The 15,577-nt window shown below is 42.5% G+C and overlaps 1 protein-coding gene across 3 annotated transcripts in view; it reads left to right on the top strand.

Annotated features, from left to right (window-relative positions):
- Positions 1–15,577, top strand: part of LOC124185719 (M-phase inducer phosphatase-like) — an 88,284-nt gene that overhangs the window by 15,528 nt on the left and 57,179 nt on the right. For all 3 annotated transcript variants that reach the window (XM_046576753.1, XM_046576752.1, XM_046576754.1), the window contains exon 3: positions 10,338–10,389. In XM_046576753.1, coding sequence (XP_046432709.1) covers positions 10,338–10,389 — 52 coding nt within the window. The remainder of the gene's footprint in view (positions 1–10,337; positions 10,390–15,577) is intronic.

Here is a 15,577-nt window from a genome sequence, read left to right as displayed (position 1 = left end):
GGTACACCAACGAGACCAAAGTGAAATCACAGGCAATAGCTTCGGAGGCATGTTTCCTTTGAACGAGGTCAACGACCTCTACCCAGTCCTTTCAACGAAATAACGTTAGATGTTCGAACTCCGTTTTATAGAAGTGTTGAAGTCATTTGACTTCTTGCTAGCTTCATTTCGAAGAATGAAAAGAGAGGAAGGAAGCTCGGAGGATTGTGGTAGGAGACGCATGCCCTGTGGCTAACTGGTTAACACGTGTGTTAAAAGTTGAAGTTATCTATTAGTACTTTTACTTTATTATATTATAGGATCTAATGCAACTAGTACGAACGCCATAACAAAAGTATGTCACCTTGCACCATGCAAATTTGGGACGAACGTTACGTCTCGTGTATGTCTTGGAATAGCAGTTTATTGTTTTTTTTTTTTAAATTATCTTCCCACGCATTGTTTACCCTGGAAAATTTGTGCTGTTGAACCCGCATTTCGATGAGCTGTAACGTGTCAAGTTTCGTCCTTTTGTGTATAGAAAAGTATCGAAAGCGAGAGTAAGAACCAATTAACCAGTGTCATAAAATTCGCATAATATCATAGAAGCAAAGATCTAACGAACGATAGGGAGCAAGGAAGAGAGAGAAAGTCAGTGGCGTGATTAACTGTCTTACTGAGAGACGAGTGGCACGTGTCACGCGTGTCACACGGACGCGTGTTTCGCTCTCTTAGTTTCGTGGGGTCATTAGGTAGTCTGCAGGGTGCTTACTGCTGTGCCGATACACTCTGTAACGGCAGCTTGCAGTCCGTTGACGAGGACTGCTAACCTAGCAATCGATAACTCGACCATGTAGCTTCGATCGCCAGCGTCAGGGTTAAACTAGTCCAGGTTGTACGAGAGTCCCTTTCTTTTTGCAAAAATTGCGAACAATCGAAGGTTCGAGGTTGAAAACAACTCGACTTTGCCGGAGTTGTCAAATCAAGGTTATTGTTAGTTGAGGTTAGTCTTTTACTGTCGATTCATGATCTATGACTGCATGATCGATGTGAAATATTTATTGATAGAATTGAAATGATGAACCAGACGAATAGAGTGAGTCGTACCATGACTGATGAGTGTCTGTGAAAGTACCTGAAATTTCGATCGATCAAGTTTGATCGAAATGAGTTCGAATAATACATCAATAGATCAATGCAATATTTAACTATAATTTCACCATATCTCACTCTCAAATAACTATCTAGCTTACATTTACCCATCAGAAGTTCATTATCGAATTACAGTAGTAGCAGCAACTTTAGTTTTCCATCAAAGTTCAACGATCGGAACTTCTCACAGGTACATAATGTCCTTCTTTTCGATACCTAGTACCTACTATTCCCTTAATCATGACACAGTGTCAGTTTGCCAGCATAACCCGAAAAAATTCCGTGTGTCCTCAGTCGTTCCAAATACTTTTCATATCTGTCACAATATTTTTCATTCGTGTAGGCGTCACAAAATTCTAATGGAAGTATATTTGCTAGGTGGAAAGTTGACCCAAAAACGAATAATGAATTGAACAATGAACTTGAATGTTTTTAACGTATAATTGAAAACTGAGGACAGTGTACACAACAAATTGTTCCGGGGTATTCCCCTCTTTGTTGTTCTTGTCCCTTATTAATCAAGATCGTTCCGGTGTACTTTCTCTACTTTTTCTGCCTTCACCTCTTCCCACCTCTTCGCACGCACCTCGACACGCTCAAACCTGCCTGTAGGCATGGCATGCACATACGCGGCAGATATACGTAGTGACTGTGCACGCAGAGCATCGAGTACAGTAAACGCACTTGTGTACCAACGCACGCACTCATTCACCGATGAACGCATACGCCGCGAAAGAATAAGGGCGACTGGCTCTGAACCACCTGGCACAGTTCAATACACGCCACCCCTATAGCCATGCATACCGTATACTTGTAGTAGGTAATACCTTGAGCGCCGTGACCCCAACCCTCGGACGAGGCTCGTGCCACGAAACATTGTCGTAGACTGCCAAGGTTTACCTCCTCAGCTGCCACGCTGACGCACTCCATGGGATCCATGGAACCAGCCACTTCTCCATACCTCCTCTTCCCACCTTTCAAATCATTTCCATCGAACTTGCCACCTGTGTGGATTCAATCTACCGATCGCTCTCGTTCGATTATTTCTAACAGCATCATGCGCCGTTCCGCCCTCTTTTACATGCATCGATATTCCCAATAACGTTACACTGAAAAGGGTTACTCAACTATCGAGTAGAATTAACCATCTTCAAACGCAAACCATTTGACGAACTGCGCTGTATAACACGCCTATCAAAGTATCCTTAAGAAGGCACAGAAATGATACTCCCAAGGTTTATCGAAAAAAAACGATCTCACTCAATGATGGGTTAACATTTTGCTGTACTAGTCGTGAGCTACGCCAGTGCCGCAAACAGGAGTCAACGAACACAGTTCTCTCACCCAACCCTCTTTCTCTTCGCGTGGCTGTTATACCTATCGATTATTTATTTGCTCCCTCGCTCTTGGTCCCTTATTATCCCCCCCCCCCCCTCTCCTCCTCCTCCTCCTCCTTCCCCCCTACATATCACCCCGTATCAAACGCAATCAAACGTGCACGGTAGTCGCGGTATTGTCTAGTCGTAGTCAGCTCTATGCGTGTACCTACCTACAATGCTCGGATAGTTCGGTGTGCGGGCGGTTTGATCCTGCCTACTCCATGCGATTATTATTCCTACATATGGGTAGGTATATCTAATTCGCAGCCTAATATTTCGTACGTAGTATCGAATAATATGGGCACATTCAAGATAGAAGTTAACGGATCAAGTTATTCATCATCGCTCAAATACCACCGCCATGTAGGTAGACACGAATCGCGTTTCCAGCTGTTAATCGATCATGATCATCAGCACTCAGCCTGATTAGAAAATCGTTTCGAATTCATACATGTTTTTTTTTGTTTTCTCGAATGATTTGTACCTTGATAAATTTAAAGAAACTACGACGGGCAGGCGTCAAAGAATCGGATATATTTTCTGCACCTCATCAGCTGGAAGAATACGCAACAGTTTGAAAGTACTCTTTTTAGACACCCATTTGACTTGCCGGCGTGAAAATCTTTTTATTGTCATGTCAGACTCGTGCTGGTGTGATAAACGTGTGCATAATATGCATAGCGTGCAGTCCTAGAGACGTGTAGTCGTCTCGTTACGTTCCATTATACATTCGATCATGAATCATGAATAGTTTGTTGACCTCTTCTCTTCTACTGTCTTTTTATCCGCTTGGTGCAGCAGCAGCGTTGTCTCAGGTGTGAAGTTATGTTTAATTGATGTTTTACGTCTATCTTTTCGACGATCGAACGGTCTATGCGACGTTACTGTGCAATGCATATTTCGATTTTCGGTACTTGAGAGCGGATCAAAAGTTGACATAGAATTAGCTGACCGTTACTTTGAGAGAGAAATTGGAACAAGTGAAGCGATTCAATTTCTACCAATTTCAACTTTTGTCTTTCAAAGTACAGCTTTCCTTGCTCCGAGTTTATTACGCTTGTCATTTATTTTTAGGCCCCCCTCCCCCCCCCCCGCCGCCCCTTCCAGTGACTATTTCAATGTTTAAGAAACGGTTTTTTCTAAAAATAGTATGCTCCGCGCATCCTCTAGAAGAAAAATTCAACCCCTACAGGATCTTCTTGATCCCTCCGTTTTCGTATTTATTTTTACTCCAGCTAGGGAGAAGAGAGAGAGTACAGATTGAGTCGGGAAGCGAAAACCTATGTATACTGGTCGTACCAATTGTCACGTTCTATAACTAGAAGAAACTAGCACAAATTTGTTTTCATCAAATTAGCCACAACTTCTTCGACGACTCATAGTGAAGAAATTAAAACGATTAGAGAGAAAAAACGCTGAAGAATACGATATGACGTCATTGCAAGATGTGTCGTAGAGGCGGAAATAAGGGTCTTTGTCGCATGAACTGCGTGTCTATCGTATACTCACCTGTTTCTCGAAAGAGACGGAAGAGATGATAAAACGAGAAAGAAGATAGACGCGCCCCGGACATGGCGCGTGCTTCTTGGTGGAAACAGGATGAAGAGAAACGTTAGCCAAAGGAAGGAATCACAGCTGAAAGCGCTTCCTTCGTATACGATGCTCAATTACTTTGCGCCCCTTTTGCTTCACTTACGCCCACTATATGTATTATGTATACCTGTTCGTATACATTCGCCTGTCTGCGCGCCACGATGAATGAATTCTTACATTTGAATAAGGCCCCATAACAACATTCTGCCAACTGCATGGACATCCCAAGTCTCTCTTCTTCACCGTTAGCATCTGACAGTCTATCCTATGACGTACGCGTTGAAAATGTTTATATATGAAACTCATGTTGGCTCGCTTTCATTTTGCATGATGTTAAAAACGCGGGACTTCAAAATTGTTCCGGAGATATTTAATCCAATCCTATTTTGAAATCATTTTTTTTAACTAGTACTTCAAGACCTTCTTTCAAATTTAAATAATCGTTTTTGATGCAGAAAAAAAGATATTTGACCGTACACAAATCTAGAAAAAGAGAAACAATGCTCGAATCTATTATTATGCACATTTTTTCATACACGTTATATTTGATGAGCATAATCCTGGTACGAAAAATTTGGATCCTTCACGGCCAGAGTGTCGAGTCTACGGACTCCAGTTTTTTTTTTCTTTTACAATCGTAAAATAGTCGTGTATTTTCCGAGGCGAGAGTTCATTGCCCGTAAATCGATCACGTGGTTAATCGTATATCGGCGTCAGTTTTATCAGTTTATCAGTTTTCAGCAGCAGCTCCGGATCCACCGGGTGTGTCGTGTCTGTGAATTATGTGACCCTCTTGTCAGGCGCCAAAGCTGTGATAACCCGTAGTTGAAAATATTTATGAAATTTCAGGCTTGCCGCATCGCGCCGGATGCGAGTATAAAACCATGCAGGGTGGTTGTGATATTGATACACACAGTTATAACATGTCGCGCAAGGCCCACGTGTTGGTGTAAGAAGCCATGCAGCCAACGGCGCGCGATAACTTCCTCCGGATGTCTGATGGGGGGCTACATGAGCGGAACCCTCACCTTAAAAACACCGAACCGCGGTGCCATGTGCGCTCCATTTACTCGTCCCCGATCCTGCAGTACATTTCTCAGGAAATTCCCTTCCTAGTTTCACCTATTTTTAGAAAATCAAATCACACCTCAGACACGTGTCTCCTCTCTAATAGCGCTCCAGTTTCCCTTATTCGAATGTTCGTTCAGCTGCCAAGCTTGGCTGATTCCACTTTCGCCGAGTCACGTGTCATCTAGATGATGAATTTATTCGCGTGGGCGGTGTTCGGGAATTGTTGAGGTATCGAGGAACTATCATTTGTTGTCATTCCAGAGCGTCGTTTCAACCAATCATTGTCAACCTACGGTTTAGGCCCCTTTTTCATGTTTGTTGTTATCGAAATTATACTCAAAAATGTTCGTACCATGGTCCATTCTAATGTCAGATCACGACAGTGATAGAGGTTATGTTCAGTAAATTTTCCAAGCTATTAATTAATGCTTTCGAATGAACTGAGAAGTTAATTAATAATTAGAAAGATATTGCCAATCGAACGGGTCAACGCTATGTACTTCATGGCGAGAAAACGTTGGCCTGGATGTTCCTTGAGTTATTCCAGACTCGTACCACCAACTCCCTCTCGCCAAGGTATGCTCGTCGATAATTCTGGCTGACCACCACTCACGACAACTTCCACCCTCTTGATCTTGAGGAAAGAAATCAGGGTATCCAGCTTGTTCCGTGGTTGATTCTATCGGCTGCCAAGGGATCGGTTACTGGGACTTCCTTTGGTACTTCCCAGTCGGTAAACACAGGAGCAGTCAGCTGTTCCTTAGCATCGGCTGAGCCAAGCATACTTGAGCCAAGTGATCTTCCTGACTTCCAGACAGAGGATGAGACCAAGAGTTTTCGGTGCACCGGTGAAGAAAACGCGGGAAAACTGGCGTAGGTGGACAAAGTTCCAAGATTTACCACAAACACACTGGTCATCCATTCCTTTCTTCAAGTTTCAACCTAGCTTACCACGTGATTTCAGTAAAATCAGCAGAAAATAGGACAATCTTTCGATTCAGAATCAGATCTCTCGATTTGGACTTGAGTATCTGGCAATGAGCACGAGAAAATACGATTAGTTATTCATTTTCATTCGTGACCGTGGTGAAATGCTTTAAAATGTTCTAACATTTGGTTTGAAGATCTGATTGCTAGTTGTGTCGATCGATTAAAAAGGTATCAAACGTGCACACAAGATGCAATATAAGAGGGCACCTGGGGGGTGAAAGATGAAATTTTATCATGCACATCTTCAAGTTGAGGAGAGTGGAAAAATTTCCGTCAGTTACGTTCATCACGGTTTGCTCCCGTGCATTCGACGCTGTATGCAGGATCAAATCCTCCATTTATCCCCGTCTTCTCCCATTTCCCACATAATTCCTGCAATAACACGTTAGGGTGACACATGTGAGGTCTGGTGTAAATATATGCAGAGAAAGATTTTTGTCTGCTGGATGCGTTATAAGTTTTACATCTAAATCTGACTTGGGAAAAACTTTGCTTTGCGTTCGGATGTTTTAGCTTGTTGATTGTGAAATTTCATTCGCATGTCGAAAACAGAGACTGTAGAATGATATTCTGGGTTTAACTTTTACTGCTTTTTACATCTTTCACTGTTTTTGATAAAATCGCGTATAACAATGTGTACGACGGAACTTTTACATTTGTGCATGTAACGAAAAAAGATCTGTTTCGCGTGATTGGAAAAGACTCGACGAATGACTGTTGTTTCAACAATTGGGTGGACTTGATCAAATCCTGTCCAGATTGTGTTCTTGTGAAGTCGTGTCTCAGCTCTTGACGGTTGCCAATATACGCTCATCTCCACTTATCTCTAATCCGTGCACAGCAGAAACTTAGTTCTTGAATTTACGTTACGCGGGATTTCTAGCATGTGCCTGCCACGTGATACCGGAGTTTTTCTCCACCCACGGACCGCCAGCCCGTCGCTGTAACAAGAACAACCCTGAATCCGTTGGGGGTTCCCTGGTCCCTTTGTGCCGTGTAAAAGGTTCGTACGGGTGTCGCAAAGCACGTTGCAAGTCCGTGACCGATTTTGGTTCGAGGAGAGGGTCTCTTTTGCACCCCCCGTGAACCTTGGAGTCTGGCGTGAGCCGACGAGTTTGCAGGTCGCGATATTGGGGATGAAAATCCCGGCTGGGTGCTGGGGAGGAATCTACCGACCAACGTACCTGTCAAATCCAGCTCGGTCTTGCGCGTGCAGGTATGTTCGCGGTGAAGAAATAATTTTAATTGGGTTACGAGACCTCACACATTGCACTGCGTCAGCGAATGTTTCTTCTATGCATTTCTCGAGACTGAATTTAAATAACACCGATTCAGTTCTCGCTTTACTACTTTATTCACGCCAAAAGTATGGGCAACAACTGAAATGCTGACTCTCGTTCATTGTGGTATAACTTACGAGCAGGTCAGCTTACAAGGCTTCAATTTACCACGTAACGTTTCAACTTATACGGTCATACTTCACTCCACTTGACCTCGTATTGAGTTATTACTCCTTGACACGTTTCGGGACTAGGATTTTAGCCGTTGGGCGTTACAATCTGTGAAAGAAACGAGGCAATGCTCTACGAACAAGCAAACTTCAATACGTGGTTACAATGGTCAGAACTATTCTGATTATATACGAAAAATTTTACGGGTACGTGACACCGAAATTAGTCAATTCTTGTAATGTTAATAACAAAATATTGCTTGCAAGAAGTCAAAGAGTTCTATTCACACAAAAACTTACTACCCAATTTTAGTATAAATCCCAACAAAAAGTCAGTTACTTGAGCGTCTCATTCCCGATGATGCTGGCCATGGTTTTTAATTTAGCGAAAGACAGTAACTTGGTCAAACCGCTTTACAGAGAACTAATTGAGAATAGTTGTGCTAAAAAAAAAAAAAAAAAATAAATACGTAAAGTACAGAGTACATAGACAGAGGTAAAATTGATTTTTCATCCCCCTGTCTGTACTCCTCTTATACACACACTGCAACCGCTTTCGAATATCACCAGCCCTCGACGAAGCTTCCGAGATGTGCAGCGTGTAAGGTTGTATACAATATCGGGATGCGCGCAGCGTGCGTTTGATGCGTGATATCGTGTTCAACCGCGTTTTTCATATGGTCGGATGGGGAGGGTGACTGTACCGCCATAGGGTGGCCATAGGGTGGCCATAGGGTGGCCATAGGGTGGCCATAGGGTGGACCGAGGGGGTGTCTGATAGGGGAAAGATACGCGAGCAGCTGTCCCGCACGCATGATTCACGCGCCAACTCACGTCTGCGCGTGTGTTGACTACCTACCGTTTTATCCTGCGCATTGTGACGTCGTGCACGCATTCGCATTGCGCGATGATCGTTTTATTGCGCACTTTTGACCCGGCTAGCAGCGATATTTTGATTAATTTTTTGTCTCCAGGAGTGCATAAGTTGAAATAATGAAAAACAACAACAGCAAAATTTACATCAGCAACAGCAGCAAGAATTTCGTCCTCTGATTGTCAAATTCTTGCAGTCTTTTTATTAACAATTTTTATCGTTGGTCCAGCTAGTCAGCGATCCTCTTTTGTTCAGCCTTTAGAATCCGTTGGGGGCAGTTAAAATGTTGGCCTCTTACCGATTCCCGAAGCATCTCGGCTCGAGAAAAGAGTAGAGAAAGTTTTGGGAAACAATACTGCTCGAGGCTGTCTTCTCCTGTCAGGTATGAATTATACACGGTTATGGCCGGAAGTTGCGGCGGAGGGCTCGAGTCGTAACGCGTTCAATGTGAATATGTAGTGTAAAAATCGTTTGCAAACCACATCAAGGATTTTCGCCCAATACAGTCCGTTCCAACTTCATGACTTGGCAGGCTTTACAGTATCTCGAGAATAACCTGAACTGACAATAATCGGGCGATTAGAATTATAATTATCTATTGTCATTCAAGGTAGAATTTTGAACATGCGATTCTCAAGAATTTCAATCCCTGGTTAACCTCATGCAAACAAGTTTTTGTTTTCGCCAAATGGTCGCTTACGAAATTCGACTTTCAAGTATATCAACACCGATTTGATCGAACGTCGTTATTTCATGTATTACTCAAGCAATATCACGATCAGCTTCTTTGTTTCCTGCTGCGAATAAAAGTGGAAGTTATATGTCCCCCTTCTCCTTTTTATTTTTATTTCGTTCGTGGCGCGTGCACACTTGCCTGATTTTGCCGATGGCCAAATGCGGTTTATGCCTTTTTATGGGGTGGTGTATCCCCCATATAGGTATACAAAAACGATGCGCCACATATGGGGGCGCACATGTGAGAGGGGGTCACGTGTCATCAAGATTCTTTTGTCCAAAGATTTTTCTATGATTTACATTACCATGAGCTAATGCTGCCGGGATGTTACCCCATGGTATGCAACGGCGAACCGGCCCATATTTATCGTTCGTATGTTCAACCCTGGCCAATTTCTGTATACTCCTAGGAAAAACTGGTTTATTTTGTTAATCGCAAATAAATTCTATTTGCTTACGAACCAATTCAAAAATATATTCGTCGCAATGCGTAAACAAGTTTTGTTTCATTCGGTCATAAACAATAAAATTTATTCATCGCCAACTCAAGATTCATTATCAAAGAAATTTTTTGATTTTCTTTAAATCTGTTGATAATTATGTGAAAATGCGAGGTCTCAACTCCTTGGAATTTTCTACATTATAATATATGTCTCCTTGACTTTTCACCGTAGATGAGTAGACAATAAAAAAGAGATCGGGCCACGTGTATTCGATCTGTTACCGCATTTTTTCTTTGGAACCTTATTCTCGAAGATAAGGGATAGTTTTGTCTGGAGTCCTGGCCAGCGTTTTTTTTTAGCCCGAGGGCCCTCCGAGCTGACTAATTATAGTCTAGATTTTTTTTTCTTTTGAATTAGAATTTCCATAGTAAGCTACGAGAAGAATGGAGGTCAAGGTCTAAATACTTGGTGGAAAATATCCCTCCAAAAAATATATAAATAGCTATTCACAATTTAGTATCTTGATCATGGAAATTTGGCACTCTTTCAAATTGAGAGTTAGTGAAATATATTTTTTTCTTCTCAATCGCGGGCTGACAGTGCAATTTGGAAAAACCCGGGTGTTGTCGTAAGTCATCCAGCTGACCGTAATTTTTTTTTATTGATTATAGATTTTTCCGGGTCACCAGTTGCCGAGGCCTCGAATCACCAGACAAACCAAAGGTGAGCATGTTTTAGAATTCAATATTCTAGTGTATTTTCTGACTCTGTTGCTTACGCGAGTATCTCTGTACTTACAATTTCTGCGTCACCTGTGCTATAAGAATAATCCTGCTTCCCCGTCTGGGGATTTAAATCGGGGACAAGGTCTGGCTCGTTCATGTTCCCATGCCGATAACGCGTTATTCGTGCAGCAGCGAAGGTACGTTGAGAAATCAGGACTCCCGCAGTCAGCCTTAAACTCGAACCGTTCATCTCAATTCAAGAAAGCTCTATGCACACAGGTACATTACCTGCATGCGTGGTACCTACCGGTTGACCGCGGGTCAGGTAAAAGGGGCTTATGCCGCGCCGCCGGCCGACACGCCATCTTTAAAGATTATATACCGCCTGCGCGTGTATTCCTACTCCGTGAGATAAGCGTTAACGAAGAAAACTAATTGGCTGGCAGAACAAATTAGGTTATACCTATACTATTGCGAACATGCCGGTGGTACTTTGCTCGGTCAAATGTTAAAACACCCATCTTCTTCTCTTTTTTAAATATTTTTTCCCGCTTTCTCACATTCAAGTGTTGCTGAGATTCTGCTATGATAGTAAAAAGTACTACGCCATTGTTGTAAGGACGAAACAAATTAAAATTAAAATCCAACAGTCAACTTTCAGGGAAAACTTTTTTTACTTATTACACTTTGTGTACAGCGTTGGACTTGGTTGTAACGGTCAGTTTTCCACTGTTAAACTCGACAAATAATGTTGAAAACATTTTCTCACATGACCGAAGGATGAAAGTAACATTCAGGTATATAATTTTGAATCGCATGCCTAAACCCGTGTAGTCGACTTATCGGTAGTTTCACAGAGCCTGAACGGTTCCCAGATGAAAGTATGTAGCCTGTTTGACAGGGCGCTTGGAAACGATTGAGGAGCAGTAGCAATTCTCATGAGATTCGAAATCCCGTTCGTGGGAGATTGTATTGAGAAAATTTGATATCCATTGCATTCCAAGGATCTCTACGACCCTCGAACCCCACAAATTCCCAGTGGCGCCTTGTTCGGCGCCCTGCAGTCGTCGGTGGGCATTTCCATTAAGAAATTCGGTTCTTCTCATCGAAGGAGTTCTAGGAAAGTATTACAAAGAAACTCTGTCGATTGCTAGTGGGAACATTGCGAGGCAAGGCCGAAAAGACACTTTGCGCGGTCGCTGAATGAGTACAGGAACACGAATCCTGCATGAATACTCCGGAGTCCTCGTTTCCTACCCAGGAGAAACTGCCAGAGGACAATACGATTTTTAGCCAGTTCCCATGAGCCTCAACGCGCAAGTCTACAAAACACGACCGGATAACCTGTGGCAGCCATGGTTCGAATGGATGCAGTTGGTGGTAGTGTGCAGATAGATAGATAGACAGACTCGTAACCTGGCCCAACCTGACGCAAGGCAGCAAAACCAAACGAAGCCGAACCTACACGCATACTTTCGCAGGATATAAGTTGCGTGTAGGAGGATCAATGAGGCAGGTACGATTTTTCACAAAGGAGTCGAGTTCTTTCGTACATTTTATACTTTTATTTAACAATTAGCTCGTCAGGTCCATCCTGTATAGCTTATAGTTCCAGAGGATGCGACGAGGCGCCGCGTTCTGCTCCCGCTTAGGGTTGTCCGCGTTTATGCCCACCCTTACAATCGTGGTCAGTCCTACACCGAGGTATTGCCATAGAGTGAAAATGCCTTTCAGTCACTCCCTTCTATCCTGTACCAATCCGCTTTATTCGTCGCATTGTGATGAGTTTGAATATCTGTATGGTTTTTTTTTTCGTTTTTTTTTTTAACCATAAAAACAGCGACTTTTCGCAACCGACCGTTATTCAAGGTATTGACCTAAAACTTTCGAAAAAGAATGCCCACCCTATTAATATAGTTATATTCTTCCTTTCGAGTCTAAGACCGTGCTTGAATAATTCCAGGAATGCTGTTCGGGTCTTTAATTAATCTTCCTAAGAAATAATTGATCGCGAGTGTTGCATAACATTCTGATGTTGAGTTTCGTGGCGTTCAGATTTAAGTTTAGAAGCATTTTCTTCCAGTCAAAATCTCGATGCGGAAATCTTATTGGGTGCTTGATCATCGCGCGTTTTCATCGCACGTGTTTCAAATATCAATATCTATTTCTTCGGTAGGAATATTCAACGTTACGGAGGTTTAAAAATAACGGTATTTCCATTTACGCGGGAAAAAACAGGTACCTACTGGAATTCTGTTTCAGTGTAGCTTGAGAAAATTTTGCGGTTCAAGGCATCTGGAAAGCCTGGACCGGGTCAGCTGATCCTCTCGACTGGTCAACAATGTCGGGTAGTTGGTGGCGGTGGACTAACGTATTTCACACCACAAAGCAGAACCTCTTTCAGCGTTTCGAGATAAGATAATACCATTCTTTACTGTCCGGCTAAAAATCTTTCCCTGCAATTCATATTTCGGTTTCTTTGAATCGGGGCGTTTCTGTCGCGGGGGTTTCGACACACTGATGCTGCCTACCCTCTTGTATCCTTAGAATGAAAATTGAATGATGCTTAGGCGTACTTCCATTATTCGTATTGTAATTATTCACATTGTTGTGGTAATCTCGGATTCTCAAACACGAGGCAACTCTTTAAGTAAAGAAGGGTTTAAAAAGCTTATAAACCGTGATTGTCAAAGGGTGAAATTTCCTTCGAAAGGGTCACTGAGCACGCGTGAGGTTGCTGTCCAAAAAATTTTTGCTTGCAAGTGTATGAAAAACACCCGCAATGATTGCCGGAGGTTTACACTTTATGTTGAACTTGGTTAATTGTTGTTGTCTTGTCATTTGTTCTTTTGGGTGAAAGTAGAAATCAAAAAAATCTTTGCTCGTAAAATCCATTTTTTCCCGTCGTGATTGTAAAAGGCCTTTCTTTTATATGCATTTTTCTTACTTTGCGAGAGGATGCAAGTTTCTTGGACGTTGATGTTCGTCACAAAAGATCGGATGTGCATATCAGTTGTCAAAACCGCAGTGTATCCGCATCGTGGTTCGCGGAAGACCCTGTACCGATGGAGTATCGATTGGTGGATTATTGGCTTCTAAACTTAATGTAAATTAATATTCTTACAGGAGCGTATAAAGTACTGAGATCATCGGTCTTCGCCCAACGAAAATCTCTTCACACGCTACATTGCCTAATAAAGTGTTCATCCGGTCCAGTCATGTGCACTGAGACACTTTTCACCTTTCATATTACCGCAACTGCGGCGTGTTTCGTGAAATTGATGCTTCAAGACTTCTCTGTTGTATTTACTCGTATTCTTACAAAGTTAAAGTTGTTCGTTTTGTTCGGACATTGCAGTTGATTTTTTCATTGTCATTCAAGTTCGTACGTCAAACTTGCGTGAAAGTACAAAGTCGAGAAGATATAAGGCTGACCATGGTTAATGAAATTATCCATTCAAGGGTGAAAGAGGTGTGTATTTGTAATACATCTCGGATACTTCCTGTGGCAAGAAAGTTTTGGTGGTATAAACCGGATGTCGAGTAAGGAAACCCCTTTATACGATCATTTGTTCACCGCGAGGTATTCACTTACTGAAGCCCACCAACAAACCGGCCTACTCCTGACTTTTTATGAATGCCTATACCCACTAAAATGGTCCTCATACAGTACAAGATTCAAGGTTCCTAACTTTTCAATTTTTTGGCCGCCAAGAAAAAATTGCTCCACCCTCCCTCAAACAACTGAACCTTTACTACTTTGCAAACTTTTCGCTTGCCTGCAAGGCTGCAGTCCGGGTGGTCAGACCCTTACCGATTAAACTACGATAAGCTCAATGCGTTTCCTCAAAAAGATGATTGTGTACGCGATGGGAGGTCTCAGACTCCTCCTCCTCAATCATTATCCTGGCTGTAACGTTCCATTCAATCCTCGTGACACACGTTACCTTTTCCCTCTCTCTGCTGCAAGATGACAGTAGACAAACAAGACCACCTCTAACTTATCAATGAGTTATCCAAATATCCTTGGACCGAGTAACAAAGTCGATCTACAATGTATACCGTCTAGACTCTGGATCCAGTGACGACGAGGCCCGGCATAATAATTGTCTTCGTGAAAGCCAGTTTCTTTTACATTTTAAATATCCGATCTAGGTAACCGCGCACGTATACAACGTCCACATGCCTGTATCACCATGACAAATTCACACGGTACACACCGCCGTTTGTCCGTTAAATAAAATACCTTGTCGGGATGAAAACTTGGACCCAGATCACAATTTTACCAACAAATTGATTCTCTGTCTAATCGTAATTGGGAATTCGGCATATCTGTAATGTATTTAATTTAGTGGGTTGTAACTTTTCCGGAGATTGAACCGGTGCCATTGATCGTATAATTACATAGGAGGCTCTGAAGGTAAGAGATAGTCCTGGGACAGTGAGAAATAACGTCTTGTGGTCCTGTGGGCACTGTAAATATCCAGAGAGTTCCTAGAAGGTCGAAAACTCGAAAATGCCGGCACGAATTTTTTGTGGCCTGCGATACCTCGTGTCCTTTCAATCTTTCGAACCGTTCTTTAACGCAGAATTTTTCAAATTGATCGGATCTTCAACGTATTCTGCAAGAGTTGAACACTTTGGTAGATAGATCCGAGAAAGAAAGGAATCAACTTGTGAAATTATTATACGTTACTTTTCGCGCACTGTCTTTCTTTGGCAAATGTTTTTACCACTGGTTGAAGAGACTATAAATAAGGATAAAACTACTGAAGTATTTACTCACAGGACTAGCCGAATGGGATTCTTGTCAAGATTTGCACATGAGCGAGTTGTAACTTGAAACTATTTCCGGGGAGTCTAAGAGTGAAAAAAACAAGATTTGTACGAAATGTAGGTGACACAATTCCATAGAAATATCTGTGAAGGGGCGTAAAGACTTGACCAATTTGAAAATGTGTTGTGCCTACTTTTCCGTACGACCAGACCGCCATGCCATCCCGTACCTACTCGAGGTTTTACAATTCGAGGAACCAGTATAAGCGAGTCTGCGTCTTCTAGAAGCATGTTCACGAGGCCCCGCATTAGGATCAACACACGCGCAAAACATTGCCGGGTGTGTACATCCCACCGACAAAAATACCTCTGACCACCTAAGCGTGCGTATTTCGTAGTATTTGCCGTTT

Source organism: Neodiprion fabricii, chromosome 6, assembly GCF_021155785.1.
Source record: "Neodiprion fabricii isolate iyNeoFabr1 chromosome 6, iyNeoFabr1.1, whole genome shotgun sequence".
NCBI lineage: Eukaryota > Metazoa > Arthropoda > Insecta > Hymenoptera > Diprionidae > Neodiprion > Neodiprion fabricii.
Note: the sequence above shows the minus strand (reverse complement) of the source record. Positions and strands in the feature narration are given on the sequence as shown.